This window comes from Microcaecilia unicolor, chromosome 5 (assembly GCF_901765095.1).
Source record: "Microcaecilia unicolor chromosome 5, aMicUni1.1, whole genome shotgun sequence".
Taxonomy (NCBI): domain Eukaryota; kingdom Metazoa; phylum Chordata; class Amphibia; order Gymnophiona; family Siphonopidae; genus Microcaecilia; species Microcaecilia unicolor.
The window spans coordinates 256,287,960-256,310,759 of NC_044035.1; the positions used below are offsets into that span (position 1 = coordinate 256,287,960).

The 22,800-nt window shown below is 40.6% G+C and overlaps 1 protein-coding gene across 2 annotated transcripts in view; it reads left to right on the forward strand.

Annotated features, from left to right (window-relative positions):
• The window catches only part of GDAP2 (ganglioside induced differentiation associated protein 2), a 130,858-nt gene that overhangs the window by 28,484 nt on the left and 79,574 nt on the right, over nucleotides 1-22,800 (forward strand). For both annotated transcript variants that reach the window (XM_030204018.1, XM_030204019.1), the window contains exon 7: nucleotides 18,002-18,161. In XM_030204018.1, the coding sequence (XP_030059878.1) occupies nucleotides 18,002-18,161 (160 nt within the window). The remainder of the gene's footprint in view (nucleotides 1-18,001; nucleotides 18,162-22,800) is intronic.

The following is a 22,800-nucleotide window of genomic DNA, read 5'->3' on the forward strand; positions in this document are numbered from 1 at the left end:
ATCCATGCTTATATATATGCTCTGTAACTTTGTTCTTTATAATAATCTCTATCATTTTGCCCAGCATCGACGTCGGGCTTACCAGTCTGTAGGATCACCTCTGGAACCCTTTTTAAAAATTGGCGTTAAATTGGCAACCCTCCAATCTTCCAGTACCATACTTGATTTTTTTTTTTTTTTTTTTTTTTTTTTTTATTGAAATTGTTATCAAATAAACAGCTTACAAACTGCCAACATTTCAATTACAATTTGCTTTTCATTTGTTAAATTCCCCCCCTCTGATCAACCATATCTTACCCTCCCTCCCTACCCAGGTGGTGACTGAGTGTAATCATTATATTGTTCATAAAGTGTCCATATCTTATTAAAAGATAGTACGGATCCTCTTCGCATGGCTGTTAGCTTGGACATTTGGTAAAGAAAGTCTACTTTCCTAGTTACCATCTGTAAGGATGGTGTCTCTACTTGCTTCCACTTTCGAGCCAAGCCTATCTTTGCAGCTACAAAATATTGAATCGCTAGTCTGTGCTGCCAGCTTGGTATGGACGCTGGCCGGAAATGAAGCAAACAGTTCTCCGCTTTCCATGCAAATGTGCTCTGCAGTATGCTGTTAACCAGTTCAATTACAGCTTTCCAATATATCTTTACTTTCTCGCAAGTCCACCAAATGTGGTAAAATGATCCCCTTTGTCCACATTCTCTCCAACATTGCCCCGAGACTCCCGGGTACATCTTATGGAGGCGTTCAGGCGTGTAGTACCACCAATACAATATTTTAAACCCATTTTCATTCACTGATTGTGCTAGTGATGGCTTAAGTAAGTATTTGTAATTTGCTTTCCATTCTGTTTTGGTGTATGTGGTCTGTAACGCATCTTCCCACTGGGCTTGATAGCGCATCTGTGGGTCAGTGCGCCCCAGCAGGGCCAGATATATGCGAGTTATACCTCCCCTGCCTCCCCCTCTACTAATAGCTATCTCCAGATCTGTTTCGGCTAGGTCTAACTCATCTTGCGCTTTCTTTTTAATGAAGCTACGTATGTTACAGTAATATGTGAGATCTCTTTCTTTTAGACCATACTCTTCCTGGAGCTCTTTGAATGGAAGCATTTTTCCCTCTTTCCATAACTGTCCCAGTGTGCATAACCCTGCTTGGGCCCATATCTCAAATACCTTCTCCGATTTCCCTATTGAGAATCCTGTTGCCCACCTTATAGCCGTTTGCCGATAATAATTCCTCTCAGGGAAAAGCTTCTTCCTCACTTGATACCATGTCCACATAGGATGTTTTAATCCAATGGGAATTTGTTTAATTATGGGGACCAATTCCTCCCCTGGTATCCATAAAATGTCCCCAATTGCTCTCCTACCCAACCATGCTCTTTCCCAATGTAACCATTTCTTAGTTGCTCCAGGGGACCATTCTGCCAAAATACGAAGTTGTGCTGCTTGATAATATAAGTAAAAATTTGGTACCCCCATTCCTCCTCTCTCCCAAGTTTGGTACATCATAGTTCGCCGTACTCTTGGTGGGCGTTTTTTCCAAATATATGCGAATATTTTGCGATTGAGTTTTGCAAAAAAGCTATTGGGGATTGGAATTGGAATTGCCATGAATAAATACAACAATTTCGGGAGCAGCATCATTTTAATCGCATTAATACGTCCTTTCCAGGAGACATTAAGTCCTTCCCACTTATCTAATTCGCTAAATAATTCTTCCACTTTTTGGGGAAAGTTAGCTGCAAATAGTCCCTCTATTTGTGTTGTTACCTGGATTCCCAAATATCGTATGGATTTTGTCGCCCATACAAAAGGGAAGGCGGCCTTAAGGGCCTCCAGTTCCTCAGGCGGTACCGTGAGATTAAGGAAGATCGACTTGTCTAGATTGGGTTTAAATCCCGATAATTGCCCATATCTTGCTAAATGTGCTACTATCCTCTCTACCGCTTTCAGTGGATTCGAGACTGTCATCAGAATATCATCGGCAAACAGCATAAGTTTATGTTCCCTTAAGCCCCTCACCACCCCTGTCACCTCCCTATCTTTCCTAATCATATTGGCCAATGGTTCCAATGACAGGGCAAACAGCAGTGGTGACATTGCACATCCCTGTCTGGTTCCCCGCCAAAGGTTAAATGTTTTTGTGTATGTCCCATTGACCTTTATGGTGGCCATTGGTGTCTGATATAGTAAGCGTAACCAGCTCAAAAACCTCCCATCGATACCTATTCGTTGTAATGTTGCAAATAGAAACGACCAGTCCACGCGATCAAACGCTTTTTCTGCGTCTATTGATAGTAGTACCGCCGGGGTCTGGTCGTCTCTCACCTGTTGAATAATATGCATTAGACACCTTATATTGTCAAAGGTCTGGCGCCCCTCTATAAATCCCGCCTGATCTGTATGTACAACCCCTGGTAGTTGCTTCTGTAACCTTCGGGCCAAGATTTTTGTGAAAATCTTATAATCCACATTTAGGAGTGATATTGGTCTGTAAGAGCTACATAATTTCGGGTTTTTCCCTGGTTTTAGTATTAAAGTTATCGCTGCCAGTCTCCAGGTGTCTGGCAGCTTCTGCAAGTCTTCCAGTGCATTAAAGAGTTTCTGTAATACTGGTATAAGGTGTCTGCTAAATAATTTATAAAATCTTGTGGGGAATCCATCAGGGCCAGGAGCTTTACCATTTGCCATATCTGTTATTGCCCACCCTATCTCCTCCGCTGTGATGGGTGCGGATAATTGGGTCGACCCCCCTCTCCCTATCTGAGGTAATTCTGCCTCTTGCAAGTATTTCTCTATTTCATCTAGTTCAGGCGTTTGTTCTGGTTCATATAGATTGGTGAAGTGAGCAAGAAATGCCTCATGTATGTGTTCAAGTTGTGAGATATAGCCCCCTTCTGCCGTTTGTATACCCCCTATATAATTGCGTTGAGACATTTTTTTTAGCTTACATGCTAGTAGCCTACCCGCTTTGTCTCCAAACTCGAAATTTTCCTGCTGTGCTATTTGCAGTTTGACAGCTAAATCTACCATCTGTAACTCATTCAGCTTTAATCTCAATTCCTGCATTTTTGACAGTTCTTTAGTGTCTTTGGGGTCTTTTTTATGTTGTTGCTCAAGCTGCCGTAATTCTGTTCTAATATTATCTTCCTGTGCTGCTCGTTCTTTTGTCAGATGGGTTCTCAACGCTATTAATTTCCCTCGGAGCACTGCTTTAAGCCCCTCCCACACAAATTGTGGGTGGATCTCTCCCACATCATTATATTCCAGATATTCCAGAATATATTTCTCTATTACCGGGATATTTTTAGTGTCTAATAGAAGTGCCTCGTCCATCCGCCAATATCTGGCGCCCACCTGTCGGGCCCCCGCCATTAGCTCTAGGACCACTGGGGCATGGTCAGACCAGGTACGAGGTTCAATATATGTTTCCCGTGTTCTATTTACCACTATCACATCTCCCATCCATCCATCTATTCTAGAATATGTTTTATATTGGGAAGAGTAATATGTGTAATCTCTTTCTTGGCCATGCTTGGTTCTCCATATATCTGTTAGGCCCCATCTAGCCATGAATCTCCTCCATATTTTCCTGTCTGATTTAGCATATACTGCCTGGCCTGTGGAGTTATCTAAGTGTGGTTGGATTGTGAGATTAAAATCTCCACCCATTATTAGGTGACCTTGCAAGTGCTTTTGTATTTGCTGTTCTACTTTTTCCACAAACAATCCTTGTCCCGTGTTTGGTGCATAAACATTAACAATTGTATATTGAACATTATACAGTGACACTAACATTATCAAATATCTACCTTCTACATCTTTTATAACCTTACTAACCTCCCAAGGTAGTGCGCTAGACAACGCTATTAACACCCCCCTCTGTTTTGAATTGCTTGCACAAGATGAGAAATATATAGTGGGGTATCGTTTATGGCACACTAACTTCTCATAATCTTTTTTCAGGTGTGTCTCTTGTAAGAGTACCACTTCTGCGTTTAAGCGCACCATTTCTTTGAATGTTAATTGGCGTTTCGTAGGTGAGTTCAAGCCCCGCACATTAAATGTTACACATTTGAACACTTTATCCCCCAACATCAATCCATAAGTCATTACTTATACACCACCTTTCCCTCCCTCCTCCCCCCCTCCCCCCTCCCTCCTTTCCCCATAACCTGATATAGCACATCTCTATTGCAATCGAGATCATGCCTATAATGGTGTGGACTTCCGGTCCCGTTTACTTTTCCAGCCTGCTCAATTTGTTTGATCCTTCTTTGTTGCTCAGTGTGATCTAGCCCGATCCAGTTTATCATATTATTAACACCTCATGTGTTATCTTTGTATTCCAAGTGTGATTGCTCTTTCACGGGCCTTTCTCTGGTATTATTGTCTGCTCTGACGCTTGTCTCCGCAGCCTTCCCCGACCTTTTGAGACTCTCTGCCACTTCTGCTTGACATTTCTTTGAAATCCTGACGATGGTTTTGGTGTCGATGTTTTATCCCTCTTTTCCTGACCCAAATATTCATGAGCCTCTTCTAGCGATGCCACCTTGCGTTGTTTGCCTTCTTTATAAAATGTTAGGGCAAACGGATGTTGCCATCTGTATTTTATTCCTTCTGCTCTCAGCTTCTCCGTCAGCGGGCGCAGTTCTCCACGCCGTTTTAAGGTGGTAGCTGCTAGGTCTTGAAACAGTTCAATGGGGTATGTCTCCCATGTGATTGGGCTGGCCACTCTAGCTTGGTGCATGACTTCTTCTTTCACTTTGAACTCCGAGAAGCAGGCCACAATATCTTTTGGCGTATTTGCCTTTCTTGACCCCAACGCCCGATGTGCTCGTTCTAGTCGAATAGTTTCTGGGGCTATTGGATGGTCCGATGTGGAGAGAAGTTGGGCTGCTATTGCTTGCACTACTTTTTCACAATTATTATATTCAGGCAGATCCGGTAGGCCTCGCACTCTAATGTTGGAGCGTCGGCTTCTATTTTCAAGGTCTTCCACCTTGTCCGTCAGAAATTTCATATCCGATTGGTGTTCTGCCACATGTTTCTCTACTTCATTTAAAGTTTCTGCATGTTCTTCTAGCCCCATTTCTACCTCATTGACACGGCTCCCCAGGTCTTTAATTTCTTCCCTCAAATCCGCGCTCAGTTGCGCGAAATCTTGGCGCATCTCTTTTATATCTTTTTTTATATCCTGGAGCCAAGTACTTAATTGGTCCCATTTGTCCGGCGGGACCTCGTTTTGTCCTTCAGTTTCTCTCTCTCTCTGGCTCACCGGCGAATTCGGGCTAGATGCGTACTCTTGGCCTTCGTGCTCTCCGGCCGGAATCTCTGACGCACGTTCCCGTTGGCGGTAAGCGAAGTTCGCCAAATCTGCCTTTTTGAGTTTTGTATCTGCCATCTTACAAATCGCGGTGCTATCGCTTCACTCTCTCGTAGCTTCCACCTTATTTTGTGGATCGTTTGCTCGTTATATTAGCTCATTTTCGGGCTGGAAGACGGGAGCTCCGCAATCAGACCGCCATTGCAGAGCGTGACGTCACCGGAAGTCTCTACCATACTTGATTTTAAAGATAAATTACATATTACTAGCAGTAGTGCAAGTTCATTTTTCAATTCTTTCAATACTCTGGGATGTATGTCATCCTGTCCAGGTGATTTGCTGCTCTTCAATTTGTCAAATTGCCACATTACGTGTTCCAGGTTTACAGAGATTTGATTCAGTTTCTCTGCCTCGTTAGCACTGAATACCATTTTTTGCACAGGTATCTTTCCCACATCTTCCTCTGTCTAAACTGAAGCAAAGAATTAATTTAATCTCTAGCGTTCCAACTGATTCTTTTGCCATGTTCTTGCTTTTAATATACCAAAAATTCTTTTTGTAAGTCAGACTATTCAAATTTGTTTTATGAGCCACACAAAGGCAAAGTGGCCTCAAAATCCACTACTATCCTCCATTGGATTAAGGAGGCCAAAGGAGAAGCTTACCTCCTCAGTCAGAAAGAGGTTGCACCAGGTCTCGGGGCTTACTTGACGAGAGCTCAGGTAACTTCTTGGGCAGATGTTCAAGGAGTCAGCCCTGAGGATATCTGCAGAGTGGATACTTGGTCTTTACTTTTTTTCTTTTGTGAAATATAAGATTGATGTTCAGGCCACAGGCTATGCTGCCTTTGGCAGAGCTGTGTTTCAGGGTGTCTTGTCTTCCTTTTGCCCTGTGGGTTAAAGCTTTGGTGCATCCTACTACTACTACTACTATTTAACATTTCTAGAGCGCTACAAAGTGTACGCAGCGCTGTACAAACACAGAAGAAAGACAGTCCCTGCTCAAAGAGCTTACAATCTAATAGACAAAAAGTAAAGCATTTAAATTTAAAATATTTAAGCAGTCAAGCACAAGAGAACAGTCACAGAAGGACAGAAGATGTTGAAGGGTGGTCAGTGTGATTAGGTGTAACTCTGGTTGGAGTAGTGGGAGAAGGTGATAGAAGAATAGAAATGGGTGAGGTAAAGTAATGAGTGGGTTGATAGGGAGGTTATATAAGACATGTCACTCTAGGGGTGGGTGGGTAGAGGGGTAGGGTGGGTGGAAGCAGGAGAAGGTATTCTCTGCAGCCTATCTGTGAGATGGAAAATGCTCTCTGAAGCTGCTGCTATAAGTTGTTAGTTTTCTCTCCCTGAAAGAGATCCAAGCCACACCCACGAAGTTCAAACTGTCAGTGGGGAGGGTGAGGGGAGGAAATGGCAGTGCTTGATGAAAAAGAGAGCTCAGTTTGATAGGAGATATACTATAGGATGTCATTCTGAGGCCAGGCTAAGTCTAAAGCAGGAGAAGGTATTCTCTGCAGCCTATCTGTGAGATGGAAAATGCTCTCTGAAGCTGCTGCTATAAGTTGTTAGTTTTCTCTCCCTGAAAGAGATCCAAGCCACACCCACGAAGTTCAAACTGTCAGTGGGGAGGGTGAGGGGAGGAAATGGCAGTGCTTGATGAAAAAGAGAGCTCAGTTTGATAGGAGATATACTATAGGTTGTCATTCTGAGGCCAGGCTAAGTCTAAAGCAGGAGAAGGTATTCTCTGCAGCCTATCTGTGAGATGGACTAGTCTAGTGGGATAAGGAAGGAGAAATAAAAATTTCCTTTCCTTAAGTCCTGGTAGATCAGTGGTTCTCAAATTTTTTTTTCTTGCAAGGACACACTTTGGTCTGATGCAATCTGACAGGTCTTATTCATACTGTTTCGCCACTTCATCAAGAGAAAGAGCAAAAATAACAAAAAGGATACATTTTTGTTATTTTTGCTCTTTCTCTTGATGAAGTGGCAAAACAGTATGAGTTCTATTTCTGTCGAGGAATGAGGAAATGAAGAACTAGGACTATTGAGTTCATGAAGTTGGAATGATTTATTATGTCCGACTTTAACAGATTGCAATAGTGCTATCGGAGGAAGTGAATGAAAGACAATTGATATGATATGAAGAGGTGCAGTCAAGTTAAGTACTTTTTATTCCCGGAACTTTTGCTCTGTTATAATTTTTGACTTCTTATCATTCTATTTTAATTGAAGAATTCTTGTTAGATTTTGTTTTTTGCACTAAAATTAAAATAATTTTGTATTCCCTCCTGACCTTTCACCATAGAATTTTCTCTCATCATGTTATGAGAGTTTTTCTCTGTGGTTTGTTTGGTTGGTGGTGGAGCCAATGATGATAGCCGTTACAAGGGGTGTCCTATTGTAAATTGGTACCCTTGGAGGCTTATTTTCAAAGCACTTAGCCTCCCAAAGTTCCATAGAAACCTATGGAACTTAGCCTCCCAAATTGCTTTGAAAATATGCCTCTTAGTTTATGAGGCCAGTTATTAAAAATTGTTAAATAATTTTTGGTGCTGAGCAAAATATTTCTAACAAATTGAGCAAATATTATATGTTGAGTTTCTATTTTTTATATTTGCTGATGCAGTTTTGAATTTTTGAATTTGAGTAATAGCCCAAAATAAACCAGGGTAAGACTAGAACACTGGTAAAAACTAGGGTATGGATGGACAGCTAGAAAAACAAAATAACAAAAAATAAATAAAAATAAAATTTTTTTGTGTGAGGAGGGGAAATTCTCAGAGGCTAAACTCACCCAAGTGGACGGCCTACACTAACGGTATCCTGCCAGCATTGGAAGAAACTGTAGCGACAGCGTTGCCGGTGTTGAAAGTACTTGACAACGCTGATTCCTATAACAGCTGCTGGGTGTTGTGCACTTTTTACCTAGTCTGCTTTCCCGTTTGTTTATCTCACTTCAGTAAGCAGAACTGTGCCTTTTTTTGTTTATTTTTCTAAATATTGTAGTAAATTGGAAAGTACTACAAAGGCATTTGTCTTTCTTTCTGATATTTAAGTTTTCAGATGGATACCCATGCCTGTTTGTTTTCATAGGAAAACGTTTTTCTCATTGTTTGAAGTGCTAAATGTGGCTTTACCACCATTTTTGGCTCACCTTACAATATAAACAATAAAATGCACTAAGTTTAGCTCACCTTTTTCTCACTTATGTTTTGTTGGTATTAGTATGAAGGAGGACAATCAATGGGGACACTGTTATCAAATCATTTCTTGTATACTGCTAATATCCCCTTTTAAGAGTTCAATATGGTTTACATTTTAGGTGTGACACAAGTAGAAACTGTTAGTGTATGCATGAGACAAAAGATCATTGTAGGGATGTCTGATAGATGCTGCGAGGAGATAGAGGTCATGATGGATTTTTATGGGATGGTCTTTGAGAAGAGAGAGGTTTTTAGCCTCTTCCAGAAGCTTAGGTAGGTATTAATTTGTTCTGATGGCAGAGCTCCACAATATGACTCTAGTTAAGGGAACAGAGAGTTAAAGATCTTCTGATACTGAATTGTATCAGTTGTTGATTCATTCTGATGGATTGGGCCACTCATAGTGAAGCAGTTCAGATTTGAAACCCTGTAGGATTAGAAAGATTAAGCAGGCAGCCTTAAACCTGATTCTTTCTGATATGGGAAGCCAGTGCAGTTTGATAGGATGAAACACTAGTATATCTGTTCAGTTTGAATATTAGTCTGGTAGCTGTGTTCTGTATAATTTGCAGGTTTTTCTAATGTTGGCACTTAGTAAGAAATAAAACATTACAGTAATCTAGGGTGTGGTAGGACTAACATTTGAACTAACAGTGCAAAGGCTTTTTGATCAAAGAATGGGAGGAGAAAGTGAGGGAGGAGTCGAATAAGACCCCTAACACTCTGGTTTCAGATTAAACTGCAAAATTTGACCATTAGATAAAGATATTGAAGATGGGACCACAACTCCGTGATTCCTGAACCAAAGGACCTTGGCTTTCTGTGCATTCAATTTCAGTTTATTGGTCAGGGCCCAAGTGCTAACAGCATTCATGGCAGTCATTACAGACTTTCTTTGAAGAATTCACTGTTAGAAAAAGCAGGATGTCATCTATATATAAGATAGTAGTAGCTTGCAAAGATTCAGATGTATTGAGCCAAAGGATGACAAATTGAACAGGTTAAGAGAGAGCGGGGATACCTGGGGGACACCGCAGCCAGGAGACCAGTATTTGGAGTGTTGATTATTTTGCTTAACAGAATAGCTTTGGTTTGAAAGGAATTTGCTGAACCATTTGAGAACAGTACCTGTTATTCCTATCTAATCCTGTCTTTCAAGTAGTAGTGTGTGATGATCACATCAAATACTGCTGAGATATCGAATCGAAGAAGTATTACTTGGTCTCCCTTACATAGATATTGTTTGACATATGTAGTTAGAACTAGCAGCAGGGTTTCCATACTGTGTTCTGGTCTGAAGCCAAATTGTGACCAATGGAAAATCTTTCCAGATATAAGGAGAATTGTTTACTGATGTAGGTCTCTACATTTATATCCCGCATAATCCCACCAAGGCAGGCTCTATGTAGCTTACAATGTTTGATGAAAAGTACAACATAATAGTACTAGTGCAAAGCAGAGAATAAAGTAGATGAGGGAAACAGCAGGGGAAAGGAAGGCAGAGTTGCAGAAGATCAAGCAGCTGAGGAGAATGAGCGATCACATAGGTAGGTCTTTAGGGATTTCTTGAATAGTCTGTGATTGGTAGTCTCTTTTAACGTTGATGGCAGAGCGTTCCTATAACGGGGACACTGAAAGCAAAATGAAGAGGCAAAGAGCAGCTTGTATCTTAAGTTCCTGCAGTTAGGAACGTGGAGACTGAGATAGGTGCTGGACGACTTTTTGGAATTTCTGGGCAGGAGGTTGATCAGGCTGAACATATAGGCTGGAGCGTCCCCGTATACAATCTTGTGGGTAAGAGCACAGACTTTGAATTCAATCCGTTCTTTGATAGGGAGCCAGTGGAGCTTCTCACGAAGGGGCGTTGCTGCCTCAAATCGAGATTTGCCAAATAGCAGCCTCACTGCCGTGTTGTGCACTGTCTGGAGTTTCTTAAGGGTGTGCGCCTTACAACCGGTGTAAATTCCATTGCAGTAGTCGAAATGGCTCAAGACGAGGGAATGGATTAGTGTCCTGAATAGGGCAAATAGTAGGTACTGCTTGATACGCCTAAGGGACCTCATGGAAAGGAACATTCGTTTCGTAATTGACGAGACTTGAAGCTCAACAGTCAGATGGGGATCCAGAATGACCCCAAGGAGTTTTAGACTTGCTGCGACAGGAATGGAGAAGTTCTGCGCAGTAACCGTGCCCAGTATAGACTTGTTGAACTGGGAGGAGAGGATAAGGCACTGCGTTTTTTCCTGATTAAGCTTAAACTTAAATGTGTTAGCCCAATTGACCATGATGGCGAGACTTTTCTGAATTTCTGCTGAGATTTCGGCTATTGAAGATCGGAAGGGGATGTAGATAGTCGCATCGTCATCATAGATGTAGGGATTCAGGCCATGGTTGTGAAGGGCTGTTGCTAGAGGTATCATCATGATGTTGAACAGGGTAGGCGAAAGGGGTGAGCCTTGAGGAACCCCACAACGAGATCTCCAGGATGGTGAAATAGAGGACTGGACTTTGACCCAATAGGATCGGCAAGACAGAAATTCCCGAAACCAATCCAAGACGTACCACCAACACCATTTTCAGCTAGTAACATAAGGAGGAGATTGTGGTCAACCATGTTGAATGCGCTCGACATATCAAATTGATGAAGTAAGATGTTTTTTCCAAAAGACAGCTTCTTTCTAAAGTTGGACAGGAGAGTAACCAGTACTGTCTCGGTACTATGGTGAAGTCGGAATCCAGATTGGGAGGCATGAAGAAACAAAAATTTGTCCAAATAATCAGCAAGCTGAGAATTCACCAAGCTTTCCATAGTCTTGACAAGCAATGGGATTGTAGCAACAGGGCGATTGTTATTAATAATACTAGGCTCACATTTCAGGTCCTTCGGGATTGGTGTCAGGAGAATATGGCCGCAATGTTATGTCTAGTCCAGATCCCTTCAACAGCAGAGTGAGAACAATTTTGTCCATATCTAAAAGGTGAGAGCCAGATTTTAACAGCCCATTGAGGCCATCTGGTAACCAATGAACTGCCTCCATAGGGATTGATGGGAGCAAGGCTTTTGGGCTATGATCCAGGGAGTAGTGGGCTCGTGAACATTTCAATAATAGCGTTCTTACATCAAGTGTCAGTGGTTGAAAAAAATTCCCAGCTCTGGTCAGATTTGTGTCCTGGATTGGCTAATCACCAGTGCTTGAGGCTGAGCCACGGTTTAGACTATTTTCCTCTGCTGGAGTAGTTCAGTTCTAATCTGAATGATCTTATTAGCGAAATGATCATCTAGTTCTTGGGTGGATGGACATGCCCGATACATATTGTCACTGGAATTAGTGGAAGTTAGGCTTTTAACTAAAGAGAAAAGTTTGTTATTGTCAATAACATCTTGACCTATTAGGTTGCTATAGTGTTGTATTTTGGAATTTGCAACCTTCTTTTTGTAGCACCAGAAGGCAGGCTTCAATTTGGATTTATCCGTAGTATCTTTGTTCTTTCTCCATTGCTTTTCAAGGTGTTGGCATTCCTGTTTCAGATTTGGTAGTTCCTTCTGAAAACCAGGGAGATTTTCTGGTCATTTTGATCTTTTTAGTTGTAACTGGAGCAATTTTGTCTAGCACAGTTGTCACCTTAGTATCCCAGGGAGATATAACCAAATCTTGCATAGGAGTCCAGGGGGTAAGGGAGTCTTTCAGCTCAGACCAGAAACTGATCTCATTGATTTTACCTCTGGTGGATGTGAATTTGAAAGGTTTGTGTTTGGTAAAGCTAAAGTCAAGTTGGAAGTGATCGGACCATGGTACCGACTTCCATTTAAATGAGCTAATCAAGCCCATAGGGTAGGAAGTCATGAAGTCTAACATATGGCCTTGTTCATGAGTTGCACTGTCAGAAAAGATAGATAGATCGCAGACTTTCAATTTGAAGTTGTGGACATTGATGTCCGCATCATTCTCCAAGTGTAGACTTAAATTGGGACATCACAGAGGAGGTAATTTCTGAAGTAACGGTTCTGCCTTGGGGACCAGGCTTCTGGCAGACGGTAAATAAGTAGGGCGATTTGACTTGTATCACAGAATTTGCACAGCATGTATTCAAGTTCAGGGAAAACTTCTGAACTGACTTACGAAATGTGAAAAAAAACTCTTAGAAATCGGTGCAAGGCCACTGCCTTTTTTACCGTATCTTGGGGAATGAAGAATATCATAACCTGGAAGGGTGTAGGTGGGGCAGTATTTGACTGTTCCTTTTTGTAAAGCCATGTTTCTGAGATAAACTGCCCAGATCTGAGGATTCTAAAAGATTTCTGAGCAATAGACTCTTGTTCCCCACTGACCTGGTGTTGATATAAATGGCGTGGACGGGAATGTGTTGAGCCTTGTATTCCAAAGGGGAGACTTGTTTGGTTAAGTTCAGAAGAGAACAAGTTTTTCTCAGTTGTCAACAGTGATGGAGTGTGGATTGTTTGTAGCTTGATTTGGGTATTTGGTTCTGGCCAGTAGTAGTGAGAGTATATATTGACATTGTTTAATAAACGTCTTCTGTTGGAGTTAGGGTGTTTCCTGGTCCAGGGTTTTCTAGAAGGATTATAGACCACAAGAATAGGACTAAACTCCATGCTGTTCAGTAGGTTGCCCTCGAGATTCGTAAAAGGCTAAGCAAAGCAGTGTAAACCACTGCATGGCAAAAACTTTGGAGCCGGTTTAGGAAGGTTAGCTCAATGGAATAGGATAAGGATTAGGTATTTATTTATTTGAATTTTGCTCACACCTTTTTCAGTAGTAGCCCAAGGTGAATTACATTCAGGTACACTGGATATTTCCCTGTCCCTGGAGGACTCACAATCTAATTTTGTACCTGAGGCAATGGAGGGTTAAGTGACTTGCCCAAGACCACAAGGAGCAGCAGTGGGATTTGAACCGGCCACCTCTGGCTGTCAAGACCAGTGCTCTAACCACTAGGCCACTCCTCCACTCCAGGTACCTTAAATAGTCTGGCAAGTTCCCTCTGCAGCATGTTCCCCTTTGTCCTTCTGCCACCTGGACTGTCTCCACTGCATGTTCGCCTCTTTCTTATTGCCACCAATCTTTATCTAGGTCACTTCTTTAGCTGATTCAGTCCCTCCACATTGCCTTCCCAATTGCCCCCTCCCACGAATGTAGTCAGCAGTGTCATTCCTCATTCTTCCTTGGTTCGCTCAGCTGCTTCAGTCTCTTTCTGTTTTGTCTACTCCTGCTACACCTGCAAGCACACACAGTCAACACAGCCACCTTTGCTGGTCTGGAGCTCCTGATTTACCCAGACCAGTGTGGGGACGATGCGCTGGTGGGCTTCCGTGCTTCGGGGATCGTGAGGGATTGATTTTATTGGGGTACAGTGCCCTCCGTTCATAGGCTGTGGTGCGTGATTGGTTAAGTGGGAGCCCCATGCAGGAAGTCATATCAGGATATTTTCACTTCTGGCATCATCTCAATTCACCTGGGGTCGTAAGGGCCATAAGTGGAAGTTGTGCTTGATAGAGTGGATCAAATTTGGGGGTGGGGGGGGGGGGGGTTGGTTGCGTTGTATGTTTGATTGAATTGAGTGAAACAAAATAAACATCCTACATGAAACAGAATCCTTGTAGATAGAAATTCCATGTGTGAAGGGAAGTATACTGGTAGGGCTGTACTATGTCCGCCAGGACAGAACAAACAGACAGATGAAGAAATGTTTACAGAAATTGGGAGAGCTGGCAAATTGGGCACCATTACAATGGGTGTCAATTACCCCAATATTCACTGAATAAATGTTATATCAGGGAGCGCTAGGGAGGTAAAATTCCTATACATAATGACTGCTTCTTGGAGCAACTGGTCCGGGAACTGACAAGAGGGGAAGCTATTTTAGATCTAATCCTTATTGGAATGCAGGGGATAGTATGAGAGGTAGCAGTGTTGAGTCTGCTGGGAAATAGTGATCATAACATGATCAAATTTGATCTAATATCTGGAGTGAAGTCACAAAGGAAATCTACTGTAGCAATGTTTAATTTTCAAAAGGGCGACTGATAAAATGAGGAACATGGTTAAAAAATAAGCCAAAAGGATCAACTTTTAAATCAGATATGGATGTTGTTAAAATTTCCATCTTGGAAACCCAAATAAGATGCATTCCACATATTTACAAAGGTGGAAAGAGGAGCAAATGACAGCCAGCATGTTTAAAAGGTGAAGTGAAAGAGGCTATTGGAGCCAAAAGAGCATCCTTCAAAGAATGAAAAAGAGTCATCCCGTGTCAAGTGGATCAATTTTAAAGGTCGTCCCCACCTCACCATCTCAAGTAAGATGCCCACCTTCAGGCTTGGGAACCTGTGCCAAGTGGCTGGACTTGCCTGGCTATCGGGCGTGACCTCTTGGCGATGAGGTTGCCACTTCCTATTGAATTGGTAGTGGCGTAGCCACCATGGACCAGCGCATGCTTAAAGCAACTGAGTGACTTATACAGCAATTAGAAACATCGATGGGCCCTATATCCATTTCATCTATCATTCAACAATACTGGCCAAAAAACACTTTTTTTGCAATCCTTATATGGAGAGACGCCAAATTGAAAACTACATATTCTGATAGAAGGAAATCTGCTCTTTCTAATGGTGCTAAAAGAAAGAATATTGAAGCTGTCCCACTGGAGATCAAGGGCATCAAAGATAGCCCAAAATGGGCAAAAATGCTTTTTATACCAACTTTGAACGCTTATAATTTTTCAACCACTTGAAGGAAAGTGCTGCAAATTGGAATGCCTCATTACAGCCGTGCATTTAGTACACCTACCAAAAATCAACCTGAAAGGCCAACTAGTTTAGAAACTACAGCAGCCTCAACATCGCTGTAAATTGATTTTTGCCGTTTTTTTGGCAAGGTTTGAGCCTAAACCATTCAAAACGTAAGAGGACTAGGAACATGGGGTTTTGCCAGTTCATTAAGCCCTAAAAGTAGTGCAGGTTCTCCAAATATCCCCCCTGTACTATTAAAACTTCCAGTTTTACAGCTTCTGGAAGTTGGCCCAAAATGTCATTTTTGCTCAGGCGACATTTTGCAACCCTTTACTTGAGGTCCCCTAGAACCTCCAATTGTTAGTCTTTTGAACTAAAATTTTGCACAGCTTAGTTTTTTTATCATAAAGAAACTATGTACAAAATTTCATCAAAATCTGAGATGGTGAGGTGGGGACCCCTGGTCCACTTGACACGGAATGACTCAAAAAGGATCTCAATGAAGAAAATAAGAAGCAATGTAAGCACTACTACTACTACTATTTAGCATTTCTATAGCGCTACAAAGCATACGCAGCACTGCACAAACATAGAAGAAAGACAGTCCCTCCTCAAAGAGCTTACAATCTAATAGACAAAAAATAAATAAAGTTAGATGTACTGGCAAGTTAGATGCAAATCATTGCTATAGCAGGCTAAAAGAGAATATGAAGAAAAACCTGCCGCAGTAGCAACATTTTTAGGTACATCAGAAGCAGAAAGTCTGTGGGACTGTTAGATCATGAAAGGGGCACTCAGGGGAGGACGAGGCCATAGCATAGAGATTGAATTAATTCTTTGTTTTGGCCTTTATGGAAGAAGATGTAAGAGATCTACCTGGTTTAGATGTGGAAAAACTGAAAGAAATCTTGGAGAGCTGAAAGAAGTACTGAGCCAAATTGACCAGTTAAAGAGTGATAAATCACCTGGACTGGATGGCATACACCCCAGGGTACTGAAAGAACTCAAAACATGAACTTGCTGATATATTAGTGATCTGTAACCTGTCGTTAGTCATCAGTAGTACCTGAAAATTGGAGGGTGGCCAATATAACGCCGATTTTATTTTTTTAAGGGTTCTGAGAAATTACAGACCGGTAAGCCTGATTTTGGTGCAAGTCAAAATTGTGTAAACTATTATAAAGAATAAAATTACGGAACACATAGACAAATATGGTTTAATTGGACAGAATCAGCATGGTTTCAGCCAAGGGAAGTCTTGCTTCACCAGTTTGCTTCATTTCTTTGAAGACGTGAATAAACATATGGATAAAGGTGAGCCGGTTAGTCAGTTGATGTAGTATATCTAGATTTTCAGAAAGCTTTTTACAAAGTTCCTTATGAGAGACTCCTGAGAAAATTAAGAAGTCAGGGGATAGGAGGCAATGTCCTTCTGTAGATTAGGAATTGATTATTGGACAGAAAGCAGAGGATAGGGTTAAATGGCAGTTTTTCTCTATGGAGGAGGGTGAATAGTGGAGTACTACAGGGATCTGTACTGGAACCGGTGCTGTTTAACATATTTATAAATGATCTGGAAATTGGAACCACGAGTTAGGTGATTACATTTGCAGATAACACAAAACTATTCAAAGTTGTCAAAACACATGTGGATTGTGTAAATTTTCAGGAAGACCTTAGGAAACTGGAAGACTTGGCATCTAAATGGCAGATGAAATTTAATGTGGACAAATGCAAAGTGACGCACATAGGGAAGAATAATTCAAATCATAGTTATCTGATGTTAGGGTCCACCTTAGGAGTCTGTACTCAAGAAAAAGATCTAGGTGTCATTGTAAACAGTACGTTGAAATTTTCTGCCCAGTGTGTGGTGGCGGCGGCCAAAAAAGCAAACAGAATGCTAGGAATTATGAAAGGAATGCAAAATACATTCAAGAATGTTATGCCTCTGTATCGCTCCATGGTCAATTCTGATCACCGTATCTCAAAAAAAGATATAGTGAAATTAGTAAAGGTTCAAAGAAGAGCAACCAGTATAATAAGGGGAATTGAACTCCTCCCATCTGAGAAAAGGCTAAAGAGTTTAGGCCTCTTGAGGTTGTAAAAGGGGGGACATGATTGAGGTCTACAAAATTCTAAGTGGAGTAGAACAAGTAAAAGTGAATTGATTATTTTCACTCTTTCAAAAAGTACAAAGACCAGGGGACACTCAGTGAAGTTAGTTACATGGAAATACTTTTAAAACAAATAGGAGGAAATATTTTTTTCACTCAAAGAATAGTTAAGCTCTGGAACTCATTGATGGATGATGTGGTAATGGCAGTTAGCGTATGTGGGTTTAAAAAAAGGTTTGGTCAAGTTCCTGGAGGATAAGTCCATAATCTGTTACTGAGATGGACATGGGGGAAACCACTGCTTGCCCTGAGATTGACAGCATGGATTGTTGCTACTAATTGGGTTTCTGCCAGGTACTTGTGACCTGGATTGGCCACTAGTACGAAGCAGGATGGACTAGATGTACCATTGGTCTGACCCAGTATGGCTATTCTATTGTTCTTACACCATTTTATTTAGCTCATTAGCTTGCATAGTCCAGTAGGAGTCAACTTTTTTTTTAATACGTTAGAAAGAGAAATGTTTAATGCATGTTTTGTTGTATACTTATGTTTTTATTGCATAGGCCTCTGTGTGAGTTTCTCATCTTATTTCTTTTCAGGCCACTTACAAAAAGTTGTTGCCACTGTATTTCCCAAGGTCACTGAAAGAAGAAAGGAGGTCCTTGGCATATCTTCCTGCAGATATTGGAAATGCTGAAGGGGAGCCTGTTGTACCAGAGCGGAAAATCCGGATCAGTGAAAAACCAGGTCTACCTGATGGTGAGCAATATTAATCTAAGTTTTGCTGTTGCTTAATTTACCAGGCTCTGGAGCTTGTCCCTTTTATTACTACATCAAGAGAAAATATTGGTTAGTAATCTTGAGGCAGCAGTGATGGTGGCTCCAAATTTATAGCCCTTTTAGTTGTCAGTTAGAAATGTGCAACATTTCCTTATTCATTGTGCCATATGTGCATGTTAAACCTATTTTTAAATCTTGTAATCATTCCCTTTGTGCGATCTGCTGATTTTTGCCTGATGTTATTGTGAAACATTTCATAACAGGAAAAATTCCCAGGGAAGGCTTTCTTTACCATTGCTTATAAAGTAAGACCTAATTGCAAGTCAGATTTTACACATGGAGATTGAAAATATAGCAGTGCCTAAGCCTGTTCAACTTGCTGACTGCTTATTCTCCTTTAAATTTCACTAACCTCCTGCTTCCTGAAATGAAGACAAATTTTCTCCTTTCTGCTTAGAACACTCAGAATCTGGTAGCAGGTCAGGCAAAGGTTCTGAGTGATTTTTTTGTTGTTGGGTTTTTTTTTTTTGGTAGTCCTTTTTGATCAAAATGCTAATTGAGAAGTTCTGTGAATGTTAATTGCAGAAATAACAAGTATTGAGTATATAATACTCATAAAGGATTACTAACGTTGTAGCAGAGTAGCACTTTCCTTCAGCCAAAGAACCTACTATCTAGTTATATGTTTTATGTCTTAATTACTGATAGATGCATGCACACACCAGAACAGGCATCCATCACATTGCAAAAAGTAAATCCAAAATTTAAATTGTATGTCCTTATTTCCATTTTCCAAAATTCCGGACAGCAGATGTACAGATCAGCAGGACGCAAAACACTCTAAAACAAGTAAAGTCAGAAACAACACAGTTTATTATAACCTAATTGTTCAGCCACCCTTAGGATTCACCTTTGGGATTAAAAAGCAAACCATATGTATGTAAGGTCTGGATAAAAAATTAAGTTTAAAGCAAATGCCCATATGTCATACGTGGTAGCAATAATGAAACAATGATGGAATATTCACATAGCAGGCACCCTGAGCCAACTGATTTATTTTCCACTGAACATAATTAACTTTGTATGAACTTGTCAGTAGTGTGCTGAACTGGACAGTGTTATCTGTCTTTTAAATAATAGTAATAAAAATATCAAGTGCATTTTTATAATATATCTCTGAAATCCAGAAAACAAAAAGAAGCAAGTGGCCACATGCCATCTTTTTCTTTTGATCTAGGCACAGGGAAAAAAAAAGATTTAAAATGCTCCCAGGTTTCAACCTAATTCATGTTTAATATGGGGTATAAATGTCATAAATAAATAGAAACTCTGAATGTTGAGCACCTGATTCTCATAACATGATGTCTGTTTTAGTGGCCCTTTATCAGGAGAAAACAATCTCTGCACAAATATAACATGTGCTAGGTTGTCCCTATAACTAGCTCCTCCAAGTCACACACTGATTATGATTTATAACAAATTATGATTTATAACAAATTACTACTCTACCTATGAAGTTATTCCGTTATTACACTTCCTCTGTGTACATCCATATGCTGCACAAGCCGGCATGTTTGAAAATATAAGTGAGATTAAATACAAATGCTACCAACAAAGAGCAACAATGTGGATGCAGAAGCTCATAGGTTTGCTTGCTTTGTTTTGAGAGTACGGCGATGATGGCTATGTGGGGAAGGGGAAACTGAGACTGACCTAATTGGTTTCAGTGTTTTGACGTCACTTGGTCTCCTGTCTATTAAACTTCCTTGAGAGGCGTGCTGCCTCCAGCTGGCACATGACCTTTTCCTGTGCTGTGTCCCACCTCCTTTGATGCAACTTCTTTCCAGAAGGTGGGATACAGTAGAAGAAAGGTCCCACTGGTCAGAGGCAGCATGTTTTTAACACTGCTGCTTCAGGCAAGTTTAAAGGACTACCTGTAGGGGGGAGAAAGACATGCTGGGACCTTCATGGGGAAGGAGGAAGATCTAAGACAAGAGATAAAGCCCTCCAGGGACAGAGAAATACACAGTGTACCTGATTGTAACTCACCTTGAGCTACTACAGAAAAGGTGTGAACAAAATCCAAAAAAAGAAATAAAGCATGACAAAGAAACATTAGAGTGAATACTGTGTTTTAATGTCAGCACTTGTATGGATTGTTCTTTGGTGTATCTGTGCCTTTCCTTTGATAGAATAAAGTTCTTTTATCTGAATTTTTACTTTTTAAATCTGTAAACCACCTTGACTTGTGTTTACAAAAAATGCTGTATATCAAGCCTAAATAAATAGTAAATGAGAAGAGAGTTCACAACTTAACTCATTAGCTTTTGGTGACCAGGCTTTAATAATGCAACTGGACCTGTCAAGTATAGCATGATGTTCTTTTGAAGAAATTAGACAGTATTGGAATATCAGACAGAGTACTGAATTGGTTTAGGGGCTTTCTTTCTCATAGATCCTGTTTGATTAAAATGCAGGACGAATTTTCAGATTAGAGAGTTGCACGGGGTCATAAATCTAACCCACCCCTGCTGCAAGTAATCTCCTCCATCCCAGCTCCCGGCCCACCCAGCCCTTGCTGTGCCGTAGTCACCTTGACCCCCACCCCCAAGAAAGCCAGATTCTATAAGCAGTAAAAATACTAATAAAAGTAACATAATTTTCTTCAATACTCTGCTAAGACAGCAGATGTACAGATCAGCAGGACCCAAAGCAGCCCAAAACAAGAAAAGTCAGAAACACAGTTTATACCTAATTGTTCAACTACCTTTAGGATTCATCTTTGAGTTTAAAAAACAAAACTATGTGCATTTAAGGGCTGGATTAATGAATTAAAACAAAGCTTAAAGCAAATGCTGTCATTAGACCGCTGCTGGAAGTCTCAGAAGCCATTTTAAAAAAGGGGTGACAGCGAGAGGTTTAACGGCAGTGGACAGGAAAGAGTGGGGATCTTTCTTGTCCCAAGGAAACCATTAGATTCCAGGGTGCCTTGAGGTATGTGCTGGGAGGGCACTTTGCGGCTCGAGGGAGGGAAGGCAAAAATCGGATCACCGTGTACTTCCCTGCAGACCTGGAGGGGATTCCCGTAGTAGCCACGAGAATCCCGCTATCCCTGGCTCCTGTGCAGCTCTCTATTTCAGATGGATGCTGAAATAGATGGATGCCCAGTTGTGGAGTGCCTCAGGGCTCCCCACTTTCACCCCTTTTATTTAATGTGTTATCATCTTTATGATATTCATTGGAAAATCTTGGTTACCAAGCTTATATATATGCTGATGACATTACTGTACTATTTCCAATTAGATCTAAACTAGTGGATTCATTACCAGAACTTACAAGATGTATGTCTTTTAGATGCTTGGATGGGTAGGAATTTTCTTCAGCTGAATAAGGAAAAGACCAAATTTCTGCTGTTTGTTAAAGTTGTTGAGGTTGCTGATTTCATATTTATAGTGAATAATACAACATCTATATATTTAGAGAGAGAAATTAATTTCTTGGGGATTATCATTGATTGTAAGATGACCATGATGGAACAAATAAATCATTTGACAAGGAACTGCTTTTGGGTAATGCAGAAATTGAGAAGAATTAGAAAATTTATCAATCACGAACAGTTTCAACTGGTAGTTGTCTTTAGTTTTGAGAGCAAACTTGGTTATTGCAATATAGTTTACTCAGGGGTAGCTAAGAGTCTTTTAAAACGGTTGCAAACGAGACAAAGTACTGCTATGCAATTTGATCTTTTCGTTAAATTTCCTAACATATTACTCTGTTCTTTGTAATGATTCATTGTCTTCCGGTTAAGGGCCAGATTATGCTTAAACTAGGTAGTCTGGTTTTTAAAATATTGTACAGAGCTATACCGGCTATTAGATGACATTGATATGCCAGCACATGGGAGAATGCATCTTATTTGATTGTTTAATTTTCTGACCTTCCCTAGTCCTAATGGTGTTCGTTATTGGAATTGTTTCAGACAGCCTTTACATACCAAGCAGCAGGTTTTTGGTTACACCTTCCAAATGAGATTAAAGGTTTGTCTAGTTTTATTAGGTTTTAAGCATCTTCTTTAAACTTATCTCTTTAGGAAATATGTTTTAAATAGAGTGAATTCATTTTAATTTTGTTATCAAGTCAATGTATGTTCCTAAATGTCTGGTCTAGCTTTCTTATTGTTATGTGCTTTGAACTATATTGGTAATAGTGGACTAAAAGTTCTGTAAATGTAATGTCACAAATTGCTGCAACCCTGAATGAATCTGACAGGGAGAACAGGCTGAACGTAGTGCAGTAAAAGCAAATTTCTGTACTTGGCAAAGGTGGAAAAAGAAAAACAGAAATTTCTGACTGGTGGGATTGCTTCTACAATAAGTTTCTTCAAGTTTGCTTGGAAGAGTGTATAATAAAATTGTGATGTCATGTGAGACGTTATTAATTAAGGTTAATAACTAATTACTGATGAGTTACAAATAAATGTTTTGCTTGACTAGGATACATACTTTACTCAAACTGCTTAAAAAAAAGTCAAAAACTGTCCTGTCTTTATAGCTTTGCCTTAATTATGCTAAAACCAGCACTCTAAATTTTCAAATATAGTTGTGTGTATTGTTATTTT